The 13629-nt window shown below is 36.5% G+C and overlaps 1 protein-coding gene across 1 annotated transcript in view; it reads right to left on the minus strand.

Annotated features, from left to right (window-relative positions):
• Positions 1–13629, minus strand: part of LOC107188716 (dynein heavy chain 5, axonemal) — a 44360-nt gene that overhangs the window by 20387 nt on the left and 10344 nt on the right. The window contains 13 exon segments of the mRNA XM_015577057.1: positions 697–1063; positions 1166–1338; positions 2013–2399; positions 3722–3929; positions 5708–6513; positions 6953–7626; positions 8754–8982; positions 9232–9483; positions 9819–9982; positions 10625–10870; positions 11476–11726; positions 12543–12941; positions 13013–13195. Of these exon segments, the coding sequence (XP_015432543.1) occupies positions 697–1063; positions 1166–1338; positions 2013–2399; positions 3722–3929; positions 5708–6513; positions 6953–7626; positions 8754–8982; positions 9232–9483; positions 9819–9982; positions 10625–10870; positions 11476–11726; positions 12543–12941; positions 13013–13195 (4339 nt within the window).

Raw genomic sequence — 13629 nt, forward strand, 5'->3', positions numbered from 1 at the left:
GTAGGTAATAATTATTTGATTACCACGAAATAAGTAACTAGGACACTTGCTGAAAAATGTATACCTTCAATGTTTCAGTAATTTTTACCATTCGCAGTAGACATATGTCCAGAACCGAAGAAGTAAATGGAACACTATATACGCATGTACGCATCCGCTTATAAATATTAGGACACTTGCTGTACATATAAGCAGAAAATGTGGTATGTCATAAAAACTATATACATGTACTTTGCACCAAATTTGCTGCTGTATATTATTATAAATACAGCATTGTACATATATACATATACAGGGTGTTCCATTTACATATTTTGGAACCTAATAATGATACTAAAACAAAAATAGTTCTCTTTAAAAAACTACTCAGACAAAAATTGAATAGTTTAAAGGGGTACATAATGCGATGTAAGTGATTTTTTGGTAGGTGGAAGCGTAGAGGACATATGAAGGTCAACTTTGTTGTTTTAAATAGAATTATATTGCTGATTATTCCCTATCAAAAACTACTAAGCCACTTATGGCAAAAGATCATTAGTTTAGGAGACATGTATTTTAATTTCAAAATTAATATTAACGTCCTGTATATACAATATTTTTGCAAAACCTACAATAATTTCACAATTTCTATTCGTTTTTACATTATATTCGGTAAGTGTCCTCATACTTACGAGTTAGAGTGTACTGTTATATTACCATAGTTATGAATATTCCAAGCTCAGGACACATCTCAATCAGATCACCGTCGGTAAAGAGAAACTGCTTCTTCTTTTCTTTCTTCGCGGCAAGAACAACAGCAACTTGTTGAGCAGCGACGGAGAGAACCGGTAGTTCGATTCTATTGAATTCATCGAAGCAACCCCAAGAACCACTTTGCGCCAGACCTTTATAGATTCGTCCCAATCCTCTGTAATCCATTTGGTCGGAACAGTTGAAAACCACTACGTATTTGGCCAAAGTTTTCCCCATATCCTTGACAGTCTCTGTTTTTCCAGTTCCAGCTGGTCCACAGGGTGAACCGCCCATTGACATCGACAATGCTTGGGTCAGTGTTATATAACATCTGGAATTCCAAATGAAGAACATAAAAGAACAAACAGCGGATAAAATGAATAAATTAAAAAAAATTAAAAACTATTACTGAATATCAATATGTCGTAATTACCTGTCGGTTAACGGAGTAATGACGAGTCGTTCTGTACAGCCTAGATACTCATTCTGGTACGTGAAATTCACGTCTGTTATGCATATTGATGTTTTGTCGAGATCCTCTTTGAAGTAGAATCTGCATTGCTTCAGCCATTCGAAATCGTTCACTGATCGGATGTTCAAACGGCACTGTGGAGAATATTATCTTGACGAATGTATGTTTATTGTTATAGATGAATGACAAATTTTGTTTCGAACACATTCTACGAATAGAGGCGAACCATATTTTTGATATACATTAGGAAATAGAGTGAAATTTAAATTCTCGTGTTATCTATGTTTCTTATTTTTTTCGGGGTATGCAGTGTACAATTTTAATTCTTAGAATGTTTCACATTTCTTCAGTACTTGAATACGTACAAATTTTACTCTTAGAATGGTATAACAATGTTATTTAAAATAGTTCATTAAAATTCGTGGAAATAAGAACTAGAGCAACTGAAAACGTTTGATCTGATACCTTCATTGATTTTCTTTTCATGAATATTTATTTACTATTTTCTCAGTATTTTTTTTTACAAAATATTTATTTTTATTATTTATGAGAATATTTCGTATATGTACATCTACGTTAAATTATACCTTTAAATAATTTCGTGATATGAAACTGTTCGTTGAAAAGTAATCTCTATACAGAATTCAGATTCTGAAATTGATTTTAATAATTATTGCATAGTTATTATTTAAATAATCCCTACAATTTTATGAAATATCTACATGTTTCTCCAAAATCTAAAAAAACTTCAACTTTCCAAACTATTGTTTATACTTTTAACTTCAACTTTCCAAACTATTGTCTTTACCAATATGTCGAAGATATCACGCTGATGCACGTGAATAGTGATCAGAGTTTCAAACTTTGTCCTCTCGATTTTCGATAGATCCCTGGTGGTCTGATCGATCAACGTGTTGAGTAAATCAAGGAATCGGTTGTTCGTTTCCCCCATAATTTTTTTATCGGCGCGAGCTTGAGCCAGAGCCAATTCGCTATCCCTGGTCCAAATCATTTGTATTCCAAGCAAACCGATCTGAGCGGGCATTTTGTCCAGAAAACCAAGGAAATTAAAATTTGCATCGTTGATCATGGAATAACATTGCCGAATTATCGAGTGCAATGATTGCTGGGACGTTTGCAAAAGCTGTGTCAACCATGCTTCCACCGAACCTTCAGCTCTTACTGCCTTCTCGAGCTGTTTACAAAAAAGAAATTACTATACTTTTTTATAGTACACACTATCTAGATTTCAGAATGACTAAATGTTCTTAACCCTTTAATTCTCAGTGTTGTAGTAATGCAACCATCATTTTAAAAGTGTGCCAAATTCTGTCACCGGACAATATCTTTGTCAGTAGTTACAGTATGTGCGCGCACCTCCTGCTCGACGATAGCAACACAACACAAGCAAGTGGTGGGAACTGGTGTTATTGTTTATGTGGCCCCACGGGCGAATGTTCGGCCAGGCCTGATATATTAGTCTCATAATTTTGAAATAACGATTTAACCCCTTGCCGTACCTTTTAACTCCGAAGAATTCGGGCCCAAGCGGTGCCCATAGACATGTATAGACGGAGCATAAGCTACCACTTTGGGCGAGGGGACCGTAGGATTGGAGGGGAAAAGGCAGCGGTCGTTAGAGCTACGTCGGTTAGCTTCGGATGCATTCGGTTCGATTCGGCTCGTTGTTAATGGCTGGTGGGCTGTGTGCCGTACTATTATTTAATGCTTTATACTATTTATTAATTTTGTTAAATACATACATCTATACAAACTACATGACACACGGAATTTTTAACGTATAATAGGTATATTCTTTTCATCTCTCATAGCATACATGTATGTAACGTGATTGTATACCAGAATAGCACCGAAAAGGAACGAAGTTACCCGATTTACTACTGCCCACCCCCTTACCGCGAATCTTACTCCCCCGCTCAGTTAATGCTCCGTCTATATGTATATGTCTATGGCGGTGCCCAAAAATGTTCGCGAAAGGAGCCGAAGCGGCGGAGACATTTTGTCGGAACTTGAAACAAATGATATCTTGCGACTATCTGCGAAGTCACGAGGTCGACTCGTGACATTCATATTTGGTTCGAACTTTTGAATACGAGTCAGATTCGCGATATTTATGTTTGACATGATATTACGACTATGAGCCTGACTCGCAATGTTTACGTTTGGCCGGAAATTCTCATCACGAGTCAGACTCGTTAAAGTACAACAAGGGGTTCACGGTCTGGACGTTAAAGGGTTAATCATGCTCCTTGTGAAATTACTCAGTTGAATTATAAATAACTTTCATCATAGAGCGTGAAAAACTACGAAATTGCGCTTGAATAAGAATTTGCAAAATTTAAAGTTAAATGAAATTATTAAGTTATATAGTGGTACAAGATATGTAATGGATTGATTATTAATTGTGAAGTATCTCGAACCAACGTGAATTTAAGAAATGGGAAACGGAAGTTGTTTATGAATATACTTAATATGATTTTTCAGTATAACACGTACCAAAATAGTTTCACCTTCAGATGATATAATGGCGGTCATCTTGTTATATTCGATATCGTGAAATTTAACATAACGCGTGTTGTCGAATATCGAAAGTAAGTGATTCTGTATCGTATGGGAATCAGACGCTTGTCCAAGAATCTCCAGTAAAGCGGGATCAGATACGAAGAAGAATCTTGGGAACATCATCCGCTTTTTTTCCAAATATCTGTAATTTTAGTTATGATTAAGTCGCTTGGCTGTAAACTTAGAAAAAATGTACTATTATTCTTCTAGTTACTTAAACTTGAATAGCGGGTTAAAATTTATATAAACTTCATCAAATTTCTTCGTCGTTAAGGTATTATCTTCATCATAGCACTTTGGTTACTTTCTACGATATGATTTATAATTATCGAAACAGTTTTCACTACTGTTATTAATTAAAGACTGTATGTATAGAATATATATTTATATTCTATGTATTTTTATTTGAATAGTATGTGTATAAAATAGACATATATGGAATACATAGAAAAAACATTATACAGGGTGTAACATAAATGTTGTTCGACCTGGAAATGGGACACTCGAGGAGCGATTTGGAATAAGTTTTTCCTTAGCAAAAATGTAATCGGAGACTTTATTAATGAGATATTAACAAGAACCTCCGATCAATCAGCGTGTAACTCGGCCGGCCGAGCTCCTGCGGTAGTGTTAGCTAGGAGCTGCGCTTGTACTATGAACAAGCAGGTATGCAGACATTGAAGGGAAAGGCGTACAATAGCAAATGAAAATATAGGGAAATGAAAAGTTCGATTTTATTTGTTACATCTTTTTCATTTGCTATTGTACGCAGTTCCTGCGATACATGTCGATTTGCTTGTTCAGAGCTTCGTAGCACAAACGCGGCACGTAGCCAACGCTACCGCGGGAGCTCCGCTGGCAGACTCGCACGGTGATTGGTCAAGGTTTTTCGTTAATATCTTGTTAACAAAGCCTTAGGTTACATTTTTGCTAAGGAAAAACTTGTTCCAAATCGTCCACGAGCGATCCAGTTCAGGGTCGAGCAAGATTTTTGTTACACCCTGTATATTATATACATACACGGTGTGAGACAATAAGAACTACTATCCAAAATAACTAGCATTTTAAGGGATGCATCGAATGGATACAGTTTGAGATATGAAGGTGACCTTGAGTTTTTTCAAAGTTAATGCATCTTTTTTAATACCACGTTGTTGCCAATATAAGGACAAATTTAACGCCCTATAGCATGATTGTATTAAAAAAAGATGCATTCACCTTGGAAAAATTCAAGGTCGTCTGGATATCTAAAAAAAATAAAATATAATGAAATCAAATTGTATCCATCCTGCGATAAATGCTAAATAAGTTAACGATTCCAAATGGAATGCTGCGGTTGGACAGGGTTAATAATACAATCTTCAGTACACATTTCTTCGTACGTTATGTTTTTATAGTAAAATAAATAAAGTGGCAGTATTAGGGACACTTAATCTATCATACAACATACAGGCATATATAATATTATTTTAAATTATAATGTAAAAAACATAATTCCTCGACATTGTCCAGCAATAATTATGTTTTTTACATTATAATTTAAAATAATATTATATATGCCTGTATGTTGTATGATAGATTAAGTGTCCCTAATACTGCCACTTTATTTATTTTACTTAATAAAAACATAACGTACGAAGAAATGTGTACTGAAGATTGTATTATTAACCCTGTCCAACTACAGGATTCCATTTGAAATCATTAATTTATTTAACATTTATAGTTCATATCATGAACCTGAAGATTCAATATGGCATCGTATTGTATATTATAATTTTTTGCTGTTAAACGAAGAACTCGAAAATATCATTCTGTACCCGAAGATGTTACAGGACCCGAATATGTTTCCATTTCTCCTAACCCGACCCGATCCCGAAATATCGGGTACCCGCACACCCCTGATATTAACTATATACCCACCCACTCAGAGATTTCTGGCACAATTCCAGTTGCTCCTGCAAATGCGGTAACAGTTGCTTCAACAAATCATCCCCCACGCAGCAAGGTACGACCCCAGGTGTCTCGTGAGCCCTTTGCATGATCTTCTGCCAGCTCTTATCAATCTTACTGAATCTCTTCGCTTCTTTCGGCAGCTGTTTCGCTATGTCACCACCAACGAACACCGCCTCGAGGTATACCCACATATTCTGGACCAGTAACCATCTTTCCAAGATTTCGTTCGTGTTTGTCAGATCCGTGAGCCACTGTTGTATCTGTTTCCGGAATGGCGCGTTGTATCTGTTCGACATCAACGAGCCAAGTACCATCAGGCTGTCCTCCAGTTGACCTATCGTCTCGGCGGTGGTGTCACCTCTTAGCAACAATTCCCCTCTGTTGTTGAACGTCATAAACGTCAGCTCGTGGGACGACCATTCGTTCACGACCGTACGTAACTTCGCCTCGATGTCCTTTTCCTTCATCGCCGAGATGCAGATGTCCTCGATGTCCTCCTTGTACTTCAACAATGGCGCTTCGAGAATGTTCTTCAGGCAGAAGCTCTCGCTTTCCAGGTCGAACGTGTAGCCTGTCATCTCCACGATCCTGTGCCAATGCCGCGGCTTCATCGCTTTGTTCGCCATTAATTCGAGGAGGGGGCACATATCGTTGAAATCGTCGATGGTCTTTTTCAGGGCAAAGAACGCTGGCCACTCTTTCAGGCCCTTTGGCAGTTTGCGGCAACGGTTTTGGAATTCCATTAGCTCGTTGTTTATGTCCTCGATATTCACCTGAACAGTAGTTTAATTTTTCTTTTTATATGGGGCATCTTGTGAATTGTGGTTGGTGATCTTTCTTTTGTGTAATAAACAGAACCTTAATTGATACAATCTGTTGATTACATAAAGATCAATGGAAAATATTATGTTTTTATAGTAAAGTGCATATGGAGTGAAATGTCTTTTTCTGCATTGATGTAGAAATAAAATCATAATATCATTCTTTTTACACTGGATAATTCTTAATTAACAAAGTGTCCGCTATAAGTGCACGAACAAATTAAACTTACTTTACGTAATTACAGAAAATATAGTTAAAACTGTAAAGTCGTGAATTTATGCAGATGGCTTTTTTATTACCCACTGCACAATAGCTTGAACGTTCCGTATGAAAATCGTACTTTGCTAATTAGTTGCTAATATCTTAGTTATTTCATCGGAAATACTTTACCTCGCCCCAAGGGATATCATAGTAGCTGTTGACTCTGTCAATGACATCATTGTACAGTTTGTACAACTTCTGCAGGAGATTTAGCTCCTTCCTGATCTGTGACAGTTCCGGATAATCCGTGATTGGCAGACCGAAAAGTTCTTCGCCGCTTTGGTACGTCTGTAGTTTCCTCCACATACCGTCAAATCGATTCTGGAATAGAATCTGTCTATCGGACGCTTCTCGGGGACTCAGGCCCGGTTGCATCGGCCCCGAGGACCTGTATTCCTCGCAGTACATCTCGTTGTCGAGTCGGAACTTTTCCAGATTGTTCCGGAGGTCCTCTTCGAACTGAGGTTGCAGTCTCAACAGCAACACGTGACTGTTCTGTGCTCGCATGAGCAGCTGCTGCCATGTGTACCTCAAGTTGTCTACCTGTTCTAGACATTCTTGGTCCACTGGCACTTCGTATCTGGTCACTATGTTAAAAGCTTCTTCAATTGGATCTATTTTCAGCTCCATGTCCACTTCTTGCTCGCGAACCTTTTTCAGGGTGTCCATGATTAGTCGAACATCGTCTAGGTCCCGAATCTGACGGTCCAGTTTCCGTTCCATTTCGTTCATCAGGGCGTAGACGTATTCCATTTCACGTCGATATTTCTTCTTCATCGCTTGGCCAATTTTGTGAGTGCACGCTGAGGATATACAGTGAAGAGAATTTCGAATTAAAAAACTGTTTGCTTATGGCTGTAGGCTAGGCTGTGAATATAACGATGTAAGTTACAATAACACGTAACAACTATATAATGAAGCTTCATCAATCAGTTGTTAGGTATTCAGTCAACTCTAGCTCTCCTCTTAATACAGGAAAAGAATTCCTGTTTAGTTTCAGTATTTAGTCATCGATTTTTGTTTTTGCTATTTACAACTATATACAGAGATCAACGAAAATATCTGATGTACCAACAAGCAATCCAAGTTTTTTACAATAATCTAGTGATGTAATACAGATAATATATTTTTTATCTTCTTCTTGGTTGCAATTGTATAGGTTGTTACGAGAGGAGATGACTGACTAGGTTAACACAAGAGTTTTTTTTTTAATTAATGTTAACTTCGACAGAACACTTTGAATTATACATTAGCGAAGCTAATTTTTGAACGATTTAGTCCAGAGCTGCGCAACTCGTACACGAGCAGCAGCGACTCGAACTTCCCCTCTCTGGTACCCACTATGGTTCTCAGATTGACTTGCTCGAGTTGTGGCAGGAAGACTATTGGAGGAGACACTCGAGTGAGTCAATCTGAAGACCCTAGTGGGGGTAACTCGGAAGGAACTGTTCTAGAAATCGAGTCATTGCTGCTCCTGAGCAATCCGTTGCTGCAGCTCTGATTTACAATTAGTCAATGACCTGTTATACGAGTTATGACTCGTCTTAATATCTGTTAAAAAGTGGCCGTAAAAGTAATTATAGGTTTATAAAAAAAAAAATTAAAGCTAACTTTGAAAACATAAAAAAAATGGACTCTCAAACGTATTACGCGATAAAAAATAAATTTCGATCGGCCCACTAGCAGCAGATAAATTTAAGGTGACCATGTTAGGCGGTTCACCCTGTGTACATAATAATAAATTGAATATATTGTAGATTAGATATATTGAGACGTATTTGTTAGATATCCAAGAATCAATGCAATTTTTTAGAGTTCCAGAAATGAATGCTGTAAACAAGATTTATAAAGCACAATACATCGAAAGTATTCAACTGCCTGTAGACTTATTACTTTGTAGTCTTATTGTTAAATGAACTTTTCTAATTACTTTTGATTTCTGTGTATAATCCATATTTCAGTTTCTCAGTAGATATGGCAATAGAGGTGCCGAAAATAATCATATCCGGCTCAGTCGCCAGAAGATCTTCAAGTTCACTGTGTTTTCGAAGTGTGGCTTCGAATTCCGGCAAGGAAATTTGTAACAATTCCCGCACGCTTCGTTCGTTTTTCCAAAGAAATTTGTAAGGCTTCCATCGATCAATAAATTCTGCGAGATTCTACGACAGTAGTAGACGTGTTATTTTTGAATAAATAATACTTGTATTCAGTCTCTCGAACATATGCTTCAAATTAATTGTTATGAAAGTAATACATTTCTTATTTTTAAATAAATGAAATTTTACTGCTGTTCTATTTCCCAAAAATATGTTGACAATTATTACTATGAAAATAATGCATTTATTATTTGTATACAAATGTAATTTCACTGTTAACCAATCCCCGTAAAATATTTTAAACAGAATTACTTGTTTGAACTCCATCATGCACGTGTTCAGTATGGACAACAGTTTTATTATTTCTTTATTATCCATCACCATCTCGTAGAAATTTTGTTCTTGAACGGGGAAAATTGGTCTTTCTTCGGAGATAATTTTGTATAGTCGTCGCCTTCTGATTTTTGGATCCTCAGGCTCCTCTTGTCTTTTCTTTGCAACGTGCAACTGAGCTCGCATTACTATATCCGCGAAGCTCCTTGGATAAGCGTGTCCCCAAGAATTCTGATCAGGAAAATAATTTAAAGAATAATGAAATATAAAAATATTTTTGTTCCACGCGAAAATATGGCAAATAATTTTATGCATAGAGCGGAAATGATTTCACATTAGAATATTGCTTAAAGAATATTGTTAATAAATAATACATTTGGTATAGAATACGCATAAAGAAGTATTCGTAGCCATCATTGCTTCACTGGTACTATTGTATTTATTTTGATATTTGCTTTTATATTTTCGAAATCTGTTTGACAATCAAAAGATCGACTAAATAATAATAATTATCAGCACTAATTTAATAATAATTATGTATTTAGATTTGAATATCAGATTGTCACCTTATTGACTCTCGAATTCCATTGCGAAACTCCTTTTGCGACGCCACCAATCGTTTTTCCAACTAATGTTAGGACCTCTTGGACGTCGTCTAAACTAGGCTTCACAGTGACTACTGGTATCATCAGGGTTGCGTGTAGTAGGAATATTGGGCTTGGTGTCTGTTCTTTTTCGAAGATTATAATTAATTCATTTATCTGTCTATAAAGTCTCAAAGACAACATCTACACGAGGGTTGGACGGCTTTTATGTGGAATAAAAGTATCAAATAAAGACGACAAACAATTACTCAAATGAAAGTAGCAAACAAATTCACTAGGAGTGAATTGTAAATTGTAGATTTCTATGTTTTTATATCGTACGAACTCAATAAAATCGAGAAATACTGTAATTTAATGAAATACGAGTAATTTTGTACAAACATCATATTGAAGTGACTATTCTGACGTAAAAGTTTTGGAAGCTCATTTACAGGATTGAAGCGAGAAAAATGACAGACGACGACTGTTTTTTCCATATTATAAATAACTGAAAAACTGTGAATTTTCAGTTATGTCATTGTTGCAACAACCCAGTGATATATATCGTTCTAAATACGTAATTTTTTAGAAAACGTCTAATATTTTCATTTTTCCTAATAAAATCAAATAACAAATGCATGAATTCCAAATAAAGTAACACTTGAATAATACCAGCTGAACTAATCGAACAGAGAAAATAGTAAATCAGATACAAGTTTTATTTAAATAAAAGTTCACCTCGATACCGTTCAGCCCTGATTTAGATTTTATTGGAAGAAGATGAATACCTAGATCGATATCCCGAATAAAACGCTTCCTGATAGCATCTAACGAGGTCCTGGTGACCTTTATCAGTACATCTACGACTTTCCTGGAGTAATATCTTCTCATCTCTGACACAGCGTTTCGCACCATCTCTTGCATTCCCTTCGGCAAACTACCGGGTGTTATCAACAATTGATGAGGGTCGTCGAAGAAATTCCAAACCAAAGACCAGTCTTGTTGAATTGTTTGGTCTGCATCTTCTTCAGTTTCTGTGAGTTTGTTGTAAGATAAATTGAAAATTTGAAATTATAGATTCCGAGACATGAAAATCACACTATAAATTACGAATAATAGCTATAATACAATAATACAATTTTTGAGCTTTCAGCTTTCTTTATTTAAATGTTTTCGTGATGCATTTCTTCTTTATTTCCTTCTACTAGTTACTATGTATTTTAATTTGTAATTTCATTTTAGAATTTGTTTTTTTAGGCATGTACTTTAGTTATTTATAAGTACCTTTAGAGATCTGTAACATTTTTACATAATTTTCTTTAACTTTTGTGTAATTAATCTCTTAAAAATTCTGTAGGTAAATTGCATTAATTATTGTACTTTCTAGTCTGTATGATCCTTTTTAGGAGCTTACAATAATATTCGTATTGGAAATATATTTAATTTTGCTGCACAATAGGAAATGTATAGACTAGAAACTATAAGAGAGAAATTTGAAACATAAAGTCGTTTTCATACTTTTGATCGGTATTGTACAGTGTCGTAATTAAAAAAGGGAATGTATTTTTGAGTTTACATGTTACGTATAAGGAAAATAATAATAATAATATTTTTGATTGGAGATAATGTCAGGCATCACCTTCGTTGTTGAAAAAATCGAAGTGACTAGAATTAGCGGCGCTTTTGAAGTTCTCAGCGGCGTTCTTAACGAGACCGAGTACTTCCTCTACTGCCTCTTCCACCATCATACTTTTACGATATAAATCTACCGCTGCGAGTCTGCATATTTCTTCCGTTTTCTCCACGAACTTCTCTATCGTCCAAGCCTGATCGGACTCCGGCAGTGAATGTAAGGTGATTTTTTGCATACTTGTCAGCACTTCCAGAATTCTTGTAACAGATAGATTTGTTTCTTAAAATATTCAATTCACTTATAGTGTATCAACGTTCTTAATGACACTTGAATCTTATTGTCTCCGATGTGAGTTTAAAAGCAACTTTAAAAACCAACGAAAATGTATATTATGAAAAATTACTAATCGTGTTAATTTCTTTTTAGTTTTCTCATTTTTTGCTATTCCAAATTCGAAATAAATATCCAATATAAGTTAAAATGAAATTTATAATAAAAGATAATGTTTTAATAGGTACGGAACAATAATTGTAATCACCATAAACAAATCTGTTTTTATCTATTTTAAAGTAGGTAATTATATTTCTGTTAGGAAAAGAGGGATACGTGAAGGCTGCGATATTATCGTCTCTTTATTATTAGAACTATAATCTATGTATATATATGAAGGATGAGTGTAATGGTGTTAGAGTGCGTGTAGCGTAAATGGAACGACTGCAGGATGTAAGAATGCGTGTGAGAGGGCGAATGCCCTAATGTTTAGGTTAGAAGATAAGAGGCATGGACGGTTGGTGAGAAGACAACCGCGAGACGAGAGTCAGTCGATCTCTAGCAACCGAGAAGCACCGTGTCAAAACCTTTTTTTTTTTTGTTATTCTTTTACTTTAATTAAATGTTTTTGTTTCGTTTAATACTGGACTTATTTACAACCCCTCATCCTCACTAAAAAGAATCCCACATATACAATATACATAGATAGTATTTCAGAAAATGTCATTTTACATAAAAATCCACAATCTACTGATCATACAGATCGTGGAAACTTGAAAATCTTCAATCTTCTAATCCCTTACCTGTTATCGTACACATCATGAACTCTCGTGATAAGAATATCAAACTCCTCGATCTGTTGCTTTGTGTTCTGATAAAAGTTCCTCCATCCTGGATTGGTCCAGGTCAGAGAAACTATCCCAGGTTCCAAAAGAGACGCGACACGAACCAAATGCGGCAACAAAAGTGGCCTGACTTCCAGTTTTACGCGTTTTGCCGTAGAAACGAACTTGTCGATCATCAACTGAAGGGAGTCCGTGATCAAGGTGAAGTGAGACTTCTTCGCCAGAAGCGTCAGCGCGACGATCGGAATTTCCAGGTTCAATTTGGCCAAACAGTCAGCCTCGCGAAGCAAAAGGGCAACGCGTCCGTCCAGGTTCACTTTAATTTTGTCCGTTTCTTCGTCTACCACCAGCAAAGATCTAACACGTTATAATGAAATGGAATTGTTCATTCGAGTCGACTTGGGGATGAAGGATGACGATCGATTTACCGTTTCAGGGAATCCTCGATCACCCAGCAATTTTGATGTGTCCAGACTTCAGCGATATCTGACTTGTACTGGTTCAGGACACTGAGAGCGTGGTTGTATCGTTTCTCTAATTCCACTGTCAACGGGAGAGTTTTCAGCACGGGATGACTGAAAACTGATGCCGCCAGTTCGTCGAGATGAACTCTATAACAAGCGAATGAGAAAAAAAGGATCGAATTGGATATTGTGTAGAGAGTGTTTAAAAAGAAACATCCTAACTCTGAAATATGTTATGTAGGAGAATCAGAACCTTCGAGCGTTCGAAGCGGGTGTTCGGTTTTAGTTAGCGACGGAGCCCAGGAAGAGAAAGCGATAGAGAATGGAGGGTGTCATAAATTGACCTTTTCCCGGTATTACGTCGTGGGGCAGAGGACTGTCTTGCGACTGCAACACAGGACTGGGAATTTTTTGTAGAATCCTCAACGTGAACGGTCTGGGTTAGGTTATTACTAATTAGGTCCTCCCTGTGTGGCGGGGAATAGAATACGCCCACGGTAATCCTTGCCTGTCGTAAGAGGCGACTAAAAGGGACTGTTGGGATCGCGGGACTGTGGCACCCGCGGTCCGGTGGGGGGGGG

The sequence above is a fragment of the Dufourea novaeangliae genome, unplaced genomic scaffold, assembly GCF_001272555.1.
Source record: "Dufourea novaeangliae isolate 0120121106 unplaced genomic scaffold, ASM127255v1 scaffold108, whole genome shotgun sequence".
NCBI lineage: Eukaryota > Metazoa > Arthropoda > Insecta > Hymenoptera > Halictidae > Dufourea > Dufourea novaeangliae.